Source organism: Nelumbo lutea, chromosome 5, assembly GCF_056320005.1.
Source record: "Nelumbo lutea isolate HS-2025 chromosome 5, American lotus-T2T, whole genome shotgun sequence".
NCBI lineage: Eukaryota > Viridiplantae > Streptophyta > Magnoliopsida > Proteales > Nelumbonaceae > Nelumbo > Nelumbo lutea.
This window is the reverse complement of record NC_142688.1, coordinates 36,551,373-36,571,732: the sequence shown is the minus strand read 5'-3', so window position 1 is coordinate 36,571,732 and position 20,360 is coordinate 36,551,373. Positions and strand designations below refer to the sequence as shown.

The 20,360-nt window shown below is 40.0% G+C and overlaps 1 protein-coding gene across 1 annotated transcript; it reads right to left on the bottom strand.

The window, feature by feature from the left end:
• Window positions 1-10,282: 10,282 nt before the first annotated feature.
• LOC148851730 (uncharacterized) lies at window positions 10,283-11,391 on the bottom strand. Its single transcript, XM_088946917.1, has one exon. The coding sequence runs from the start codon at window positions 11,113-11,115 to the stop codon at window positions 10,504-10,506; it is 612 nt and encodes a 203-aa protein (XP_088803043.1). The 5' UTR covers window positions 11,116-11,391; the 3' UTR covers window positions 10,283-10,503.
• Between the last annotated feature and the right edge of the window lie 8,969 nt (window positions 11,392-20,360).

Below are 20,360 nucleotides of genomic sequence, written 5' to 3'. Positions count from 1 at the left end.
TTTTAGAATTGTTTTGTATTTTATTTTTATATTTTTATGTATTTTGTACTATATTATTTTTTATTTAGATAGTTTTATTTTCTGTAATTTTTGTTTTTTATTTAATTTTATGCTATTTTTTATTATTTATAAATATTATTTATTTTTAATTTATTTATGACATCACGGGTCGAACCATTCAACCCGAATGATTGAACCGTTCGACCCGAATTGTTGAACCTTTTAATCGGAAACCAGTCCCCTCACTAGTTCTGTTTCCGGTTCATTTTTAAAAACCATGGAAAATATTGAAAGATGATACACAGATGTCGTGGGGTTTATAGATACAAAGTTCCATGAAAGGTTTGCCATAGGATAGGGATGTCAATTGTACCGGATTTCATCCAATCCAATCTAGTTAAATATGAATTCATTATGGATGGAGCAGGTCCAAACACTCCAATTTTGGTCCATCGACACGCGTATTCTTATCTTCTATCAATAGACCCGATATTGGTTCAATTCAACGTAATCCAATATAAATCCATTAGGGGTCGATCAGATCCAATCCAATCCAATAAATCATTTGGACCATTATGTCTGAACTAAATCAATTCAATATATCTTATTTGTCCATTTATCCGTCCAAATATGTTTTGATTTCGACGGTTCCAACCCAAAACTCAGTCCATTGACACACCTACATTAGAGCTCTAACCAGATTGACTTTTGCTGTGATTTAGATTGTAACTGAACTGAGCTTATACAGAGATCCATAAAACGCTTGTTGTGTTTGAGAAGAGTTCTTGTCCCTAAAGGTTATCATAGGAGTGTTTTCAATTTGCCATTGACCCAGCTCATTGAATCTTCAAACCATCACCTACCTTTGATTTTGGGTCCGGTTATGTTGAAACCCACAATTTGGTAAAAAATGTTGACTTGGTCAAAAACCATTTGATCCAAGCAGTTCAATTGTTGATCCATTCGACCTAGTCATCAGGTCGTGGGTTGTAGGCTCAACGTATGTACATACTTTAAGAGGCCATAACTTTAAATGCATTCTAATGTCCAATTGGTGTGATCTTTTTTTTTTTTTTTTGGGTAACTTCTCGAGATCTATACATCTCATGGTCAAGGGGCCAAAGGTGCATTGCCCCGCTATTTTTGCCAAAAAACTAAAAAACAATTATACATGACCCATGACCTGAAGGAAAAAGTGGGTCCACCTCTGGATAGGTTTTTAAAACATTGATCATAGGCAGTCATATATTTATATTCACTTCCATTAACTAGATATTTGAGAATATCTTAATTTGAACAGATCAACCAAATGGTGATCGATGCTAGGGTTTGTGATTGTAGTCTAGAGTTTTTTATGTGTTCAAGATGGGTATTTGGAAATATATATTTCTCCATGTATGGCGCAATACGGTAACAAAACACATTAAGAAAAGTTTCAAAGAAAAGAGCAGAAGTCAAACTGTAAGAAAGAAGAGTTATTTACTGAATAATTAAGAAATATTTCAATATCAAAAACTCTCTTAGCCTTTCCCTAAAATACTCTTTATATAGGCAAACACCCTTATAGCTCCTATCCTAATCTGAAAACATTCCATAATAGAATCCTCCTAAAACTCCTCAAAAAGAAAGTCTTAATCGAGCAATCATAATCTAAGAAAACACTCTATAATAGAATATTACTTAAACCCTTCAAAAGGAAAGTCCTAATTAAATATAAATTCAGAAATTATAATCTAATACTAATTTGGTAATTATGAACTAGAATAGAAGCCCTGCGATGGCACTAAAGTTCAAAGTATCAACACGTATCGGCCTGTATCGGCTGATACGTATCATTCTGGGACCTCTCCCATACACCCCTACAGTGGGTGTATTGGGGGTCTGACCAGTTCAGGGGGTGGAGGAGCCCTAAACCGGCCCCCTAAATCAGTTGCAAAAAAAAAATAATAATAACAATAAAAAACAATATTGATTTGCCCGATATATGCCTCTACTGGCGTATCGATATTTTGAACCTTGGCTAATATTATCTTGGTAAATTCAAACTAAGATAGAAATTCTGTGCTGACGCTATCTTAGTAAATTCGAAGCGGGATGGAAATTCCATGATGGCACTATCTCGATAAATTTGAACTAAGATGGAAATTCTGTGCTGGTGCTAGATTGGTTAATTCAAATCAAAATAGAAGTTTTGCACTTGTGCTAACTTGGTAACTAATTACTCGGTTAGGTCAATAATGTCATTCAAGCTTTTTATATGTCTTAGAATGGTCCCAACTTACATAGAACTTATTGGCCTTCTCTTATACTACATCATTGTAGCATTATAATATAGCATTCTGGTCCAACCCAAATGATATGATTTAGGGTTATTAGATCTGGCCAAGATATTTGTTGAAATTATTGGACTGATTTAAGGTCCAATACATGGTGGCTGAATACGATGCTCATGGACCTAAAGAGTGATCAGGTTGCCAATCCAGAGGCTTTCTTAGTTCCTTTTGTAATCGGTGTTCTGAACACACTGCGTATCTTTGTAGGTCAATAACAAAGGCAAATATGAGTACAGGTCTGCCAGTCCGGTTGTACAATGAAGAGTCGTCATACAACTTGTTTTTGAGACTGAAAAAAAAAGCGAGCGTTGTGTTCATTTCTTCATTCTCTATTCATCATATAGCTAGGTTTCAGTTTAGAAAAGGGCATTTTTCAGATTAAAGAATTGAAAGTTTGGACTACTGTTATCATCATATTCATAGAGAATTTTGATTAAGTTGGGATTAAGTGAAAGTATAAAACAAGAATATTGAACTAATGGTCTATTTATATAGTTCGTGAATCTTGAGCACCCTATCCTAAAATCCAGTCCAATTTAAGGCAAGTTCAGGCATAGACTGATCTAAATCCCAAAACAACTCAGATTGAATTATGTTGTATCTGTAAGGAGAGTAGACAAGGGCAGGGGTTCCGAAAATTGAAAAAAAATGGCTTATGATAAAGAAGTAAACTGTAAATGTTCCTTTTGCTTACTTACATAATAAACAGTGTCTGGCTGGGCACCTATGAGCTCATTACTCAACCTAAGACCAACCTAATATAGAATTAAGCTTAAGTTTACTAGCCTAAGAAGCATAGTTCATAGCCGAAAAAAAACCCACTTCAACCTGAGAAAAAGCTACTAGAGTTGAGTTGGCCCACCTAAGTTGCATTTTCCACCAATTCGAAACTCTGCTATTTGATGAATAGTCCACATTGGCCACTGGAGAAATAGTTCAGACAGTCCAGTTAGTTCCTCAAATAATTGATCTAGTTACAACTCTTTAATTTCTAGTTAAAAGATGTGTTTGTTAGTAGTACTATTACTATTCCATGCATGTAAGGTCTTTTCTCTGATCAATATGTTTTGTCACCAACTTGCCCTAGCCCGACTATGCCCACTCATGCCTGAACCTGGAAGAGTTGTGCTTGGATTTAGCTTGAACGACTTCACCTCAGGTGGCGACCATATTATAATTAATCAAATTAAATTTTTGTATGGTTTCTCATCTCATTTCAGTTGTTTAAAAAGTGGCAGTAGGATGAGGAGGAGATTTGGCGAATCATATAAGTGCAATAGCTGGTCGTTCTTTGTTGACTTTAAGGATCCTTACATATCTATGTGATCGGTTTGCTGATGATCTTTTGATTTTTGGCAAATTAATGCTCAATGGCTGAAATTTATATCTTTCATGAACAACTCAACCCTTTCTAGCGAAGGGAAAGAAATCAATTATCACAAGTTTTCAATCTACTTTGTGCTAATTAACATTCTTTGCCATAGAGGAGTTTCCTAAGATATATTATTCTGCCATTAATCACCATGCAAAAATTAATTCTCAAAGAAATCCTCTGCTTTCGTCATTTATTGTTAATTTCAAATATATTGGACAGAGAGAGAGAGAGAGTTTTATTTATTTACCATAAAAAATACTTAATAACTTATTTTATTGTCTTCAAAAAAAAAAAAAACCGCACGGATGGATGAACTGCACATCCAAGTCATCGTTCAATCTATGCCATGAGCATGGTGATTGACGAATTTATTCCAAAGTTGCACAGTAGAGCAAACATCTAAATACACCCAACCGTCATTAAACGAGAGCACAGAGAGGAGAGAGAGAGAGCTAGAGAGGGAGAGAGAGAGAAAGAAGAGATGATTGATTCAAGATTTGTTTATTAGTCCCTGGGACGTTTCCAATTGCTTCAAGGTATATGCCCACTTGTCACGGGGCTAGTCATTGGGGCCCCGTGTGGCACTTGAATGCGACAAGTAAGCCTAAGCGACAAGCAATATCACAAGAAAATGTAACAAAGCTGATGCACAAATTAGATAAAAGGAAACTTGTATTGCATTAATGGATGGCAAGCATAAGAACACAGATCAGTGTCGAGGGGATCTCATGCTTAACCTTTACATGCTCTTGATTCACTCGATTACGTACCTCCCCTCAAAAATTATGTTAAGTTTTTGGAGGAATGACGTAAAAATACATTAAAAGAATGAAAAATCATACTAAGTAATTACAAAAATACCATTGACAATCCTCTATACAAAATACATGCATAGCCCACCCATGATACACACTTGGACATTAGAATGGTGGCTATAGGCATGATGGATGGCACTTGATGGCACGGTGAAGAGAATACTTGTGACACACCTCCACTTCCACCTCCACCTCCACCTCCACCTCCTTTGCCATAGGAACCTCCACCTGAGGCTCCCCCTGCACCATAACCGGGTCCATTGCCACTCCCTGAACCATATCCAGATCCGCTCCCACTTCCATTGCCTCCTCCATCCCCACCTCCACCTCCACCACCTCTCCCATATGAACCTCCACCTGGGGCTCCCCCTGAACCATAACCTGACCCACTGCCACTCCCAGAACAATACCCACTACCACTCCTTGAGCCTTGACCTCCTCCACCACCTCCGCCATGGCCACCCCCACCACCTCCTCCAAGGCCAATTCCTATACCAACTCCCACTCCTATTCCACCACCATGGTCATAGCCACTTCCACCACCAGAGCCATATCCAAACCCAATGCCTTCACCACCACCACCCATACCTCCACTGCCGTAGTATAGAGTAAGAAAAGCACCAAAAATTGAGTCCAATTGATCGGCAGCTGAGTTTTCCCTAGTCCACTCTGTTGACTGAGAGGTCGTTGTGAATAGCAACTTAAGATCTTCCAGTCTGATTGATCATATAGATTTAAGTAAAGTGAGAATGGCTGAGTTTTCACATGGTTAATCCACTCACTCAAATAATCCAGTGTTCACTAAAACCAGAATAAGGGACAAGTACTGATCGGCCACTTGATCAACTTCTCAATATAGTAGCAAAATTTTCATCGAGAGTCAAGGAGTGGACCTTAAATTAATCTCATTATTATAAACAAGCTAAAGTTAGAAGCGATATCTAGAGAAAGAGATAGGGCCTTATCAAATATAATAAGTGGAGCCTGTACTTAGCTCGAATTCTTAATAGTCTTGTGTAGGGGTGGATTCGAGTCAAGCCGAGCCGAATAGAATCAGACTCAAGTTTGATTCGAGACTGTTCTATAAGACTCGAGCTCGATTTTTAGAAAAGATATTTTATAAAAATGAAAAATTATAAATAAAAATATTTTTTATTTGATATTTAAACAATTAAGAATTATAATATTTTTATTATATATATTATTTTCTATAATTTTATTTATATATATATATATATATATATATATATATATATATATATATATATATATATATATATATATATATATTCGAGCCGGCTCGTGACCCTCACGAGCTGAGCTCTAGTAGGATCAAGCTCGGCTCGTTTAATAATCAAGCTAGTGAATTGGGCCTGAGCTCGGGTGAAACAGAGTCGAGCTGAACTTTTCACTAGCTACTCGGTTGAAACTGAGCTCGGCTCGTTGCCATCCATAGTCTTGTGAATATGTTGTCCGCGGCCGGGCAGGTTGATCAATCCAGCCTATCTATTTTCTAATTAACTTGACCTTAGAACATTCAGTTTCCTTCTATGACATTTACATCTCCACTCTGTATCTTCTACTCAAAATCTTCCCACACTCCTATGACCAGGGAGTTAACCGAACAGTGGGTTTTTTTTTTTTAAACCGAACTGATCTGATTGGTTTTTTTTAAATTTGAACCGAAATTGAACCAATTACATTGGTTAACCAGTCCACTGGTTAACTGCGGCTCGTTTTTTTTATTTTTTTACACTCGAAAATAAGAAAAAAGAGGGAAAAAATACCTAAACAAGCATGGCAAAGGGGTGAGCTAGCGAGGGCAAAGTGGTGGTCGATGATTTACAAGTGTCGGACTGGTTGGTGGTTGATGTCGCCTAAAGCAAAAGCCTAAGAGGTGGCGGAGCTGCGAAGATGAGAGATGAGAGAGACAGAGACAGATACAGAGCCTAAGAGGTGGCGGTCCTAGTAGAGTCGAGGCGGCGACCGGCGTCTTCGTTGGTTGTTGTAGCTAGGGCTGGCTAAGCTAGCTTGGTGCATGTCGGCGAGATGGCGACCGATGTTGCATTGTTGCTGCATGCTTGTCTACTTGATGGTTGGCGCAGCAGAGAAGAAGATGATAGGAAAGAGAGAGTAAGAGAGAGAAAGAGACAGGGAACTGGAGAAGCACTGAAGCAAGGGAAAACTGGCCATTAGGTGAGAGGCTGTTGGTTGGAGGACGACCGATGCCGGAGGAAAAATTGGGGATTGGGTCCGGTTATAAGTTTGCAAAACCTTAAGGAGATCAACTTTGATCCTGATTGACCTGGATTTATCTGAGGAAACAATACTATTGTAGCAAAACACACAACACCCCAACAGTGGGTATGGTTTGTTTTGCCAATGATTGGAACTACAATTCCAAGGGTGCTTGATTCAAAAAAGAGGGTATGATTTCCTCATGATCATGCCCATGATTAGTGACTGGCATCTTTCTTCTTTTTCCTAGTTTCTATTCAATTTATCCAATCGTAAAGCCCTTGTTTGTTTCTCTGAATTCGTATTAATTTATGACCATCTCTGGTCTGTAAGGATATGATTGCCCACAACAACAGTGAAGGAGAATTTTCTTCTCCTGCAATGTTTAAACAAGTGTATGATAAATAACTTGACTCCAAATTTACACCTTGAAAATTTAAAAACTCATACCTTTGTCACTTCTATTTGTTGGATTTCTTTCCTAGCTTTTAGCTCTACATGTGAATTACATGGTATTCATGTTTGGTTTGTTTGGAGGTTGAATGTGCACCTTCTAATTAGATGCTCTCAATTACCTGCACTAAATATTTGAGAATGGATTGTGTTTACTTTAATCATTTTTCCATGCAAATACAGATATCACCCTTTCAAACAGGTTGATCTCTGTAGGGTAAACCTAAACTATCAGGGCAAAATCTGTAAAACAGCTATTGTAATGTCTCTTTTGTGTTGAGGCGACAATAAGCTCCAATTGTGATCAATGTTGGGTTATATTTCTATGCAGGTAAAGAAGGAAAGAGCAGAAAGGGAGGCATTGGGAGCATTACCTCTTTACCAATGCACCATTCCCTGATTTTATTGTTGCATCAGTCCTGGATCTTGCTCATCATGTTTTCTGATAGATTCTTTTGAGTGGTGAACCATGATAACTGAGATGTTTGCTTTCTATTCGTCTCAGGAAATGGTATTGTATTTTGTTGACGAATTTCTTTTGGCATCGTTGGGTATGATTTATTCATCATTTTTGCCATATCTAAGCAAGCCGTTTACTTGCTAACAAGTAATAATTCCTATCCAAAACTGGATGAATTTCTGTTGTTGAATTAACTTGAGTAGTTGTATTTATTGCACCATCAGAAACTCCCTCTACTTCTTCTACTTGATTGGGATGCAGTAACTATATCTCAGAACCGGTTTGATAGAGAGAGGGCAGAAGGGGAAATATTGTCTTCTTCTTCACGGGAAAGTGGGGTTGCAACTATTTTCTTATTTATGTTCAGTAGATAAAAAACATTGACAGGCTTTCCAAAAGTTACTAGTATAATTCTTCAAACGATAATGTATCAATAACACATCTTATAAACATATAACTTTATTTCATTAAAAAAAAGATGATCAAATACTTGTGCAAAGTGGCAATGAAAAGACAATATGAAACAGGAGTAAACGGATATGAAACAGGTGCAAATTAAAAATCTAGAAAGACAATTTTTTAACTTTCGTTTTCTTTCTACCGAAAACACCATATTTGTTTCATTAATCAAATATGAAACAGGAGTTCTTTTCATACTTACAGACAGTTCGGTGTAGTGCTGGTTGGAGTTGCAGTGGTGAGTGATGAAGCAAAACGCGGTGGTTCGAGTTGAAGCAACAAACAGTGAAGCAGTGGTAGAGACAGTACTCTGTAACAGATTACAGTGCTGGTCGGAGTTGTTTCATTAATCAAATATGAAACAGGGGTTCTTTTCATACTTATAGATAGTTCGGTGCAGTGCTGGTTGGAGTTGCAACGGTGTGTTGAAGCAAGACACGGTGGTCGGAGTTGCAGCAGCAAATGGTGAAGCAGTGGTAGCGGCAGTGCTCTGTGACAGATTGCAATGCTGGTCGGAGTTGTATCATTAATCAAATATGAAACAGGGGTTCTTTTTATACTTACAAGCAGTTCGGTGCAGTTCTGGTTGGAGTTGCAACGGTGAGTGTTGAAGCAAGATGTGGTGGTCGGAGTTGCAGTGGCAAACGGTGAAGCAATGGTAGCGGCAGTGCTCTGTGAGAGATTGCAGTGCTGGTCGGAGTTCTTTCATTAATCAAATATGAAACGAGTTCTCTTTATACTTACAGACAATTCGGTGTAGTGCTGGTCGGAGTTGCAATGATGAGTGTTGAAGCAAGATGCGATGGTTGGAGTTGCAGCGGCAAACGGTGAAGCAACGGTAGCGGCGGTGCTCTGTGATAGATTGCAACGGTAAAAATAAAGTTGGATTATTGTAAGGTAAATATTAGATGGGAAATATGGGATAACCCCTCATTCCATATAATACGGTAGCGTGGTCAAATCCACGAAATAAATGCGTAGACAATAAATTGGCCCGTGATGTGGATCAATACACATAGCATGGATTAATGGATTAGTCCACGCCACCAACCAACCGAACACCCTTAACAACCGTAGCGCATATCAAAACATAAAATATCGTGGCTGTTCCATGAAACCGAACACCACCTGAATTCAAAGTTCTGGCCTCTTGGGTTTATTTTCTTAGTTGGGGTAGTGGTGGAGAAGCCAATTGAGGTTCGGGCCTTAAAGTTAGGATTTGGGTTCCATTTGACAAATGATTTTAAGTTAAAACTTGCAAAGGAGTATCCAATGGAAAGTTGGTTGTGTTAGGTGAGAAGAATAAACAGGAATTGACGTGTGGAGGTCTCGTGCGATAAAAGGACTACAATGTGCTTAATTAAGTTCAATGAATTGACGTGTGGAGGTCTCTTCGGCTTCAACGAAGAAAAACTGTGGGCCCCTTTTCAACACATGAAAGTTTTCTTTATCTTCCATTTGAAATGAGAAAAAAACAGAGTGGGTTTATTAGGTTATGCACGACTTGAGGCTGGACCATTGATTCGTCTATGTTAAGACAGTGAGGATCTGATTTGTGAATTTTGTCACGTGTTAGATTTAACAAATAATACTTATAAATTAATCTAAACAAAGGAAGAATTTATGATGAATATGTGATTAATGATTTAGATGAATACCATTTGGTCGGAAGAGATTTAACCAATCAAATCAAAGCATTACATGAATTTTGATGTTTGGTAATCTCTTTTATGATACTAGTTGATTGATTATAAGGGTTGTCTGGTTTGCAGTAGGAATTAAAATCAAAATCTTTCAAAATTAAAATTGAAATGATCTATTTCTGTAGTCTTTGTTTGGTTCAAACAAGAATAAAAATAGGAATTATAACTAATAGAAATAAAATTTCATTCACAAGGAAGGGACAGGGAATGGCTGTTCCCTTAAATGAGAATGACATTTCTAAAAAAATGAGAATGAGATTTTAATTTCATCCATTAAAACAATTGGAATCAGAATAGCCCATTCCCATTCCGATTCCAAACCACTATTCCTACAAACAGACGGAATCTAAATTTATTCGGTGTCATGTCTTTTCAATGTTAAAGTTGAACTAGAACCTATAACATAAACAATGATATCAAATATGCAGAGTAATAAAACTCAACTCTTCATTCATAGAGTCACCATAGTAACCTTTCTTCTGCTTTTATTCAAGTGAATTACAACTTAATACGCTTATTGAAGTGTTACATAAGCGCGCACATAATATGCTTATTGCTTAGACATAATGGACCTTTATTCATTCCACGCAGGCAATGCACAATTACACACAACACGCAAGAGAAAGAGGGGTGGTTTTGTGACCATGTGGATGTGGGACGTGAATGTCTACGGTCTATGGCCAACTCCACCACCGTATCCGGATCCAGAACCTGAACCATAGCCAGAGCCAGAGCCACTGCCTGAACCACCACCACCACCACGTCCACCTCCACCTCCTCCACCACTGGCATAGCCTCCACCATTGGCACCTCCTGCTCCATATCCTGAGCCACTACCAGAACCGTATCCGGAACCACTTCCATTTCCATTACCAGATCCTCCTCCACCTCCGCCTCCACCTCCACCTCCACCACTTGTATATGAACCTCCACCTACGGCTTCTCCAGCACCATACCCAGAACCACTTCCACCTCCGGAACCATAACCACTTCCATTCCCAGACCCTCCACCACCTCCACCTCCGCCTCCGCCTCCACCTCCGCCACTTGCATATCCTTTCCCTTTTGCCCCACCATAACCAATGCCCTCCCCTGAACCATATCCCTCTCCGTAACCTGAGCCATATCCAGACCCAGTTCCTGTACCTCCACCACCACCACCTCCTTCACCACTACCTCCCCCTCCTCCACCAGCGGCAAGCAAGGACCTAGCAGCGGAGGAGAGTCCAACACAAAGTAAAACCAAGAATGCAACAGAAACCAACTTCGAGTTCACCATTTTCTGCTCAATCAATCAATGAATTAATATTTGATCGATTTGAGAAAGTAGTGTGATAAGCCCCATGCAAACACTACGTATTTATAGCGATCCTAGTAGAGTTAAGGCGGGCTATTGCACATAGACTGAGTAAACCATTGTTTGTGCTTGGAGATGAATCTCCATGCATTTTGACCTAACTTGCATATCCAGTAGGGGAAGAAATTTCGCTCTTTTTTAACTTTTGGAACCAAACAAGACTCCACTTGCTACCGCTTGACTCTTCAGAAAGGAAAGTCACTAAAATCATAAGTCCATGTAGATAGGACTCGCCTGATATTAATAATTTTCCATCGTTGGCCTAACTACTTTTTCTTTCCGCTTTTTGGCTTATGTCTTGCCGACTGCTTCTCAGCTCGGGTCTGAACTGGGACTAACGCATTGACACATTAAGTCCATCACCCCATCAGCTCCTTTTTTTTGACTTTCTGGGCCAAAAGGACACCCCTACGCTACGGAGAAGAAGCGCAAAAATACCAGAGTACCGTGTAAGACTAAATTCTACTGATGAAAAAGCTTGTAACACTGATCCTAAAAATGGCAAATAACCAATATTTTAATGGAGAGATACATGCTCCAGTACAAGTAAATGTAGCAAAGAGTTCAACGTTCTTTGATTGATTATAGTTTTGTTACATACAGCATTTCCTCTTGTAACATTACATGTATAAAACCCATCAAACTGTTGATGCTGATTTTGACAAATTGTTCATGGGTTTGGCTTTGAGGAACAATTGGCGTCAGTAGATGGTATACTTGCAGAAATAACATCATCTTGTTGAATAAGAATCGTTAAATAATCAAGACAAGTGCTAGTAGTAGTGGGCGCCACGGTGTGGCAGTGGTAGTATGACCCCGTGTTCTTGTACACAAATTAAACCTGTTTATGTTACATTGTTAATGTAATTTATATGATTTTTAATAGGTGGCATTTAGTAACAGTCAATCTGATATTTGAAGTTATTTGTTATTTATGCGGGAGTATATATTATTTGGGCATTCTAATTGGGTTAAACCCAATATAGAATGGCCCAAACAAAAAAAAAAAAAAGGCACGTTAAAGTAATCCCGTCTCTTCTTTCCCCCATCTCACTTTTGCTCATCGTCCGCCGTATAGAAGTTTGCTAGGGGTGACTCGGAGTCACCCCCAAAGGGGGTCACCCCCCTCCTCTCTCTGTTTCCAGAGAGGTTTATTCTCGAGATCTTTCGATGTTTTCTTTTTCTTTCAGTGTTTTGTTTGCTTCTCTATTCGTTTCTCTGTTCTTTTTATTTGTCCTCCTGTTCTCCTTGTTTCCCTTGTTCCCATATGTTAGTTTGTTCTCTATTTCTATGCTTCATCTGTTTTCGTTTTTTTTTTTCGTTTTTTGTTCTTTTGTTCTCCTTTTCTCCCTTTTACCATCTATTCCTTTGTTCCTTTGTCTCTCCTCGTTATTTCTGTTTCTCCCCTCTTCCCTGTTTTCTATGTTTGCTTTCTTCCTATAGGCATTTTGATATGGAGTCCCTACTTTAGTCTCCTTTTTGCAAAAATCACCGGTGGAAGTTGCCACTTGTTTTGTCATCTCCAGCATCTTGGAAGGTAGTTACATTTCTCCGACGTCTTGGATGGCATTTACAGTTTTCCGGAGTTTTGGATGGACATTATAGTTCTCTGGCATTCTTTGGATGGCAGATTGACGCAGCGTGACGCACTCGACCGGGATGACTATGCAAGCACCCGGATAATCGAATCGGCTTCGGACTTGAAGCATCATGTAAAGAGCTAGGCGTAGAGCCTTAATAGAGAAAATTGCTAAAGAAAATTCTTGTGTCTATTAAGCTTAGAAACTGAAGTATTTATAATACATGTTGGTAGTCTTGTAGAATAATTAGGAAATTAGAACAACTAAAACAACTAGGACTTGGACTTGGCATCCACCATCCGATAGCCATTATCATCCAATGCAGGTTGAATACATGATCTTATCTGCCATTATCTGCTCTAGACGTCCTTATCCGATGCATGTTCCTCCCTAGCTGTCGCAGGTTGGTTCGGTGGGTCGTGAGCTGCCCTCCATCATTCTCCCCACTTGGAAAGAACTCGACCCCGAGTCATGATCGGGATATGCAAGTGTCGTGTCAGGTAAATAACAATGAAGATCAGTAACATTAAATGTTTTGGAGATACCCATGTGATCTGGTAAGTCCACTACGTAAGCATTGTTATTTATCCTCTTCGTGATCTTGTACGGACCATATTTCCGAGGCTGTAGCTTGTTATACTTTCCCACGGGGAAGCGCTCCTTCCTTAAGAATACCATGACTTCATCACCGAAGTCAAATACTTGGTGCCAACGATGCTTATTAGCTGCAACCTTGTACTTTGCATTGGCTCGCTCCGGTTTCTACTGGACTTCTTCCTGTATGGACTGGATCTGTTCTTCCAACTACTCGACAGAAGCGTCGAGGCCGGGTACCCTGGGTAGCTTCAGTAAATCCAACACATGGTTAGGTACCTTCATATAAATAATGGAAAATGGGGATCTACTTGTAGAGTTATGAACTGCATTGTTGTAAGCGAACTCTACTTGTGCTATGGCAAAATCCCACTACTTCGATCTTTCCTTGCAGATACTGCAGATCAAGTTACCTAAGGTCCGATTTACCACCTCTATCTGTCCATCTGTCTGTGGATGGGCTGTACTGCTGAAATTTAGTGATGAGTCAAATAGTCTCCACAAGGTCATCCAGAAGTGACTTAAGAACCCCGTATCTTGGTCCGATGTGATGGTTTTAGGCACCCCATGTAAACGGACAATCTCCTTGAAAAATAGCTTAGTTGTCGTTGTTGCATCTGCAGTCTTCTTGCAAGGGAGGAAGTGAGCCATCTTGGAGAACCAGTCAACCACTACGAAGACGGAGTCCATATTTCTTGGAGTCTATGGCAAGCCTAGCACGAAATCCATGGACAGGTCTTCCCAAATCGCAGTAAGAACAGGTAGAGGCATGTAAAGGCCTATATTCTAGGTCTGTCCCTTAGCCGTCTGGCATATATAATGCCTATTTATTATAGTGGTCACATCCCTCATTAGTCTAGGCCAGTAGTAATGTCCCTTGACTGCTTCAATCGTTTTGTCTCTCCCGAGGTGTCCTGCTAATCCACCCCCATGCAGATCCCTGATGATCTTCTCGCGGAGGGAGGTGCAAAGGATGCACAATTGTTCTCCTTTCATAAGGAATCCATCATGAATGTAGAAATCACCTGCTGGCTGTCGATTTATGCACTTTTCCCACACTTGTTTGAAGTTCTCATCCTGGGCGTATAGATCTTTCAAGCATTCAAAGCCCACTATTTCAATGATGAGAGTCTTGATGAGGGCTACACGCCTACTTAGAGCATCAGCTACTGTGTTTTGCTGTCCAGCCTTATACACAATCTTGTATGGGAATTTATCAATAAAAGCAGACCATCTTGCATGCAGGTCACTCCTCAACTGCTTTTGTTTACTGAGATACTTAAGAGCTTGGTGATCGGTGTAGAGAAAAAATTCTTTAGCAATTAAGTAATGTTCCTAGGTTTTCAGTGCTCTAACAACAACATAGAATTCTTTATCATAAGTGGACCACTTCTTCCTGGTTTCGCATAACTTTTCACTAAAAATAGCAACTGGTCTCTTCTCTTGGGACGATATAGCCCTTATGCCAACTCCACTGGCATCACACCCAACATCAAATAACTTGTCAAAAGTTGGTAATGCAAGGACAGGAGCGGTGCATAATTTTTCTTTTATGAGAGCAAAACTCTGTTCTTGTTCTTCTCTCCATTGAAAATTTTCCATTTTTCAAACACTCAGTGATGGGAGCTACAATACTACTAAAGTGCTTGATAAATTGCTTGTAGAAAGTTGCTAACCCATGGAAACGTCTTACGTACGTGATGTTTGATGGGGTCGGCCACTGCCTAATGGCTTTCATTTTTCCCTCATCCACCTTAATTCCATCCTTACTTATAATGAACTCTAGGAACAACAAATTATCACTCATGAAAGTGCACTTATTTAAATTAGAATATAATTTGTTTTCCCTTAATGCATTCAAGACCTCTTTGATATGTCCTACGTGCTCAGTGATAGATTTGTTGTAAATCAAGATGTCATCAAAATATACCACAACAAACTTACCAATAAAAGGGCACAGTACCTGATTCATTAGCCTCATGAAGGTGTTGGGTGCGTTACCATTCAAACAATCAATCTCTAGTCTTGAAAGTTGTTTTCCACTCGTCTCTGGGACAGATTTTGATCTGATGGTAACTACTCCTGAGATCGATTTTGAAAAGGACTACAACTCCATCAAGTTGATTCAGCATGTCGTCCAGCCTAGGAATGGGAAACTCATAGCCAATGGTGATATTGTTAATGGCCCTGCTATCGACACACATTCTCCAACTCCCATATTTCTTAAGTGTTAATAATGTTGATACTGCACAAGGGCTCATGCTAACTTGAATATGCCCCTTTCTTAGTAATTATTGTACCTTTTCCCGTAAAATCTCATTTTTTTTAGGACTCATCCTATAGTGTGGGAGATTAGGTAGACTAGCACTAGGAACAAAATCAATATGATGCTGGATATCTCACATGGGAGGAAGCTCATTAGGTTACTCATCAGGAACTACGTCATGGAACTCATCGAGTAGTCCTTGCACTTCCACTGAAATTTTGTTTTCCTCCAGTGACTCATTCATGCTTTCTCCCTTCACCACCAACAAATGAACCTCACGGGTATCCTTGCATTCCTTTACAAATTCAGCATGGTGGTGTGTAATGGTAAGGAAATTTCTCTCCTCTGCCTTTGAAGCCTTTGGTGCTTTTCTACCATGGGTAATAAGGTGTAGCGTACACCCTCTTTTTCAAGCTGGTAGGTATTCTTCCTACCCAGGTGTTTTGCATCTGCATCAAACTGCCAAGGCCTACCCAGCAAAACATGGCAAGCATCCATATCCACAACATCCACCCAATTGTATATGGGTTTGGGTGCTTCACAGGAAGTAGTTGTAATTTCTGTACCACATCCCTGCAAATAATATTTTCCTAACTGCCACTATCAATAATTAAATCAAATAATTTACCCTCTACAGTGCATCTAGTGCGAAACAGTCAGTGTCGTTGAGTGGTATCTTTGCTTCTTTGGGATAACATCATTTTCCTCACAACACGTGTATTCTCCATGCTCATAGGGACCTTCTTCGTCCTCTCCATCAGGTCCACAATATACTTCATCATCAACATCTTCTTCATCCTCCCTCTCTATCATGTTAACTGTCTTCATTTTGGGACGGTCACTAGACCTATGCCCAACTTCATTGCACTTGAAGCACTTAAAAGGAGCAGGTTTTGCACTGAGATTACTGGGTTTAGGAGGGTTGGAAGGGTTACCTCGAGTGTTTCCTCCCATGGCGGCCTTACTGGCGTTAGTTGTATTCGGCGGGTGGGAGGGTTGTACTCCTGGGGCTGGTTTGCTATTGTCGACCGTTGCCGGTCTGTTGTCTCTCCCACTGTACCGTCGATAGTTTTCACCTCGGGTCCTCTCTTGGAACACTAACTCAACTTTCAAAGCTAAGTTCCTTGCTTCCTGCACACTGAGAACCATCTAGATGACAATCTTGTCTCTGATAGCCGGTCTCAAACCGCTCAGATAACGGGCTGCCTGCTGGTTATCACTTTCAGATAGCTGATTCCATTCAACTAATCTCAAGAATTCAAATGTGTATTCATTTGCGCTTCTTGTACCCTATGCACACCGTTGATATGATTCAAACATATATTGCTCATAATCAAGGGTAACAATCTACCTCTTATTAGCTGTTTCATGCACCCCCTTGTTCGAATTGGACATCTTCCTTCTCTGATCCGGGTCTCCCTCATTCGTTCCCACCAGACAAATGCTCCTCCCTTCAATCAGAAAGCTACTAATTTCACCCTTCTTTCTTCCGAGATCTCCATGTACTCGAAGAAACGGTTGACCTCTGTGATCCAATCTAGAAGGCCCTCTATATCCAGATCCCCTCTAAAAGTAGGAATATCTACCTTGAGTTTAAACTCATCAGTATTTCGATGGAGATTAAAGTTGTCGGGGTTGCACCAATTCTTGCCGTCGCCGGGAATAACTGGGGCAACGCCAAGTTCCATCTCATCGTCACTATCATCATCAACAACAGGATGCCGGGGTACAAGATTGACGAGGGGTCTATCGTGGTCGTCTCCTTCGATTGGGTATGGGTTCTCCCAGGGTACAAAGTCCGTAGTTGTCTAGCGATCTCTGCCAACTGCTGCTCAATGTTACACGTGGTTGTGCGCTACTCTTCGATTGCTCTCCAAATAGCTTGTAACCCCTTATCTCCGTCACGGGGTGGGTTGCGACTGCTACCGTCTTGGTTGGCCATCTGACTGGGCAAACTCCCGCTCTGATACCACCTAACACAGCGTGACGTGCTCGACCAGGCTGACTATGCAAGCACCCGGATGATCGAATCAGCTTCGAACATGAAGACTCACGTAAAAAGCTAGGCATTGAGCCTTAATAGAGAGAATTGCTAAAGAAAATTCTTGTGTGTCTATTGAGCATAGAAACTGAAGTATTTATAATACATGTTGATAGTCTTGTAGAATAATTAGAAAAATAGAACAACTAAAACAACTAGGACTTGGACTTGACATCCACCATCCGATAGCCATTATCATCCAATGCAGGTTGGATACGTGATCTTATCTACCATTATCCGCTCTAGACGTCCTCATCCAATGCATGTTCCTCCCTAACTGTCGCCGGCTGGTTCGGCTGGTTCGGTGGGTCGTGAGCTGGCCCTCCATCATAGCTCGAAGTCGAAAATTCTCCGATGTTCTTGGTGGTAGTTATAGATGATGCCATCTTTTGCAGTTTGATTTGGAGTCGTTGGAAGTTACAGATCGTGGCTTTTGGCTTTGTAACCTCCTCTATCAGTTTTCGTTTAAGTTGAAAACTGCTCTTATCAGTTTGTTCGCCAGTTATGATGGTTTGGAGATGTACTTATCACATTCTATTGGTGATGTTAAGTCACATTACTTTGGTTGTAAAAGTTATTCTGTTTCTTCTACATCCATCTCTTTGTTTTGTTCTTCTTGAGAATTTGTCTCTGAACTTTACTTGGCCTTGTTGGCATTTGTTTGTATCAATCTCTTGAATAAATGAAACATGATCGAAGCCTTAAAAAAATAAAAAAATAGAATGGCCCAAACCATATTAGAAACTGGATGGTTTGGTCTGAAGTTTTCTTGGACTATGATTTTTTGCTTTGGTCTGAGATCTTATCTAAATTGAACAAACCTAGAACAAACCAGACCACGAACATCCCAAGGTCCAATGCCACCTAGGCAACACTAACAACATTGGCCATGCTATAGAAGTTGTGAGTCACTTTCGCTCATTCAAGGACGGACGAAACACATGTAATATCAAGCAAAAAAACAAACCAGATCACTTTCGCTTTATCTGTTACGCCAATAATTACTTTGTCTCAACATTCTGAAAACTACGTAATATCAAGAAAAAAAAAAAAGATGAAATATGGTTTTAGATCTAATACGTTAACAACTCCCAAACACATTAACCAAAGGTTAACAAGCCAAATATTACCCTTGTCTTTTTCTTTATATATTGGTGAGATACAAACAAATAGTTTCATGCATTAAAAACAAAGTTGTTTTCTGTAAGTTATAGATGAAGTTATCGGCAGACGAAAAATTCATGTTAAAGATTAAACCTAGTCATTGATGAAGTTATCGGCAGAACAAAGAAGATTTTTTTGTTTAAAGGCTTAAAGCTAATTTGTTCTAATAATAGAAAACAAAGGGGTTATTGGCGGAAATGAAAAGGTTTATTGGCGTAACAGAAACCAGAATGAAACAAAAAATAGACAATAAAAAATAAAAGAAAAAAATAAAAGCTAACAGGTTCGTATTATGGAAATGGTTGTGCTTTTCATGTGCTCTGCAATGGTGATGGGGAGGAGTAAGTTCGGCCACTCTCTTCTCTCTGCTTTTTTATTTTGGGAAAAAAACTCAAACCCAAATAGAAATAGATGTAAGCTGTAAAAGTTGAAAATAGTTGGAGTTATTCAAATTAGATCTGACCTGACATCGTTAGACAAACGCCGTAACCAATCGTTTCTCATTAACACATTGGGACAAGCAATTCTGACGTGGATTAATAGATCCAACTGGCCCAATAAAATCTTGGGACGGATGCTTTCGTCCGTCCTTGAATGAGCGAAAGTGAACTCGAAAAGAAGGCTTATCCATAGATAGTTCTCATATGTGGTCAGTGATGCCTGATTTTCTTTCTTCTATGCAGTAGAAAGTTGAACGAAACAACCTAAGGGCTTTATTTCAAAAAAAAAAAAATTAAACAAAGGCATCTGATGTTTCACTTTTTTGTGATGTCCAATTTTTTGTGATAAGTATTTCGTCATTCGGTCTACATCCAAGTGACCGATGACTCAGAGGTCGAAGTGAACTTTTGTCGAATGAGGATCTGGATGTCGAGCGCCAAATGATGTAGCACAATCCGGTTGCTCCTAGATAGAGGTGACCTGGCTCCTGGTAGATGGCAGACCTGGTGACCTGCAAGAGATGAACCAGAGAACCCGGGGTTATTTACCCGGCGGGGTCGTTCCGATGCTTAAGTTAGCACTTAGTTGTGAGCTGAAAATGATATTGGATTGTGAGAGAGCTAGAGAGCAGAGATCACCCATCCTTTCTTCTTCTCCTTTGCCCCTGGAGGGTGAAGTCTTTATATACTGAAGTTCTCGTTGATTTGGTGGAGTAGTTCGTTCCTGGATCCCCGCTGTGATGGGATCCGTTTCTATGTTAGTTGGGGATAATGCCACCAACCGGTAAGGTTGCCCATTCCCGCCTGAATCGGTGAGTGGGTGAGCTAATACTAGCCGTTACAAGGCATGATCCCGTAAGACGTGAGGTACGATGGTGAGATCCATGAAATTACCATGCAGTGGTCGGTCTGACTAGGAGGCGAGCTGCCTATGAAGTGCTGAGCTGCTTGGTGGCAAGCTGCCTATGAAGTGCCGGGCTGCTTGGTGGCAAACTGCCTAGTGGCGAGCTGCCTGTGAAGTGTCGGGCTGCACCTAATTGTCATGATGTGCCAAGTGTCACAATTTCATTGGAGGGCCCATT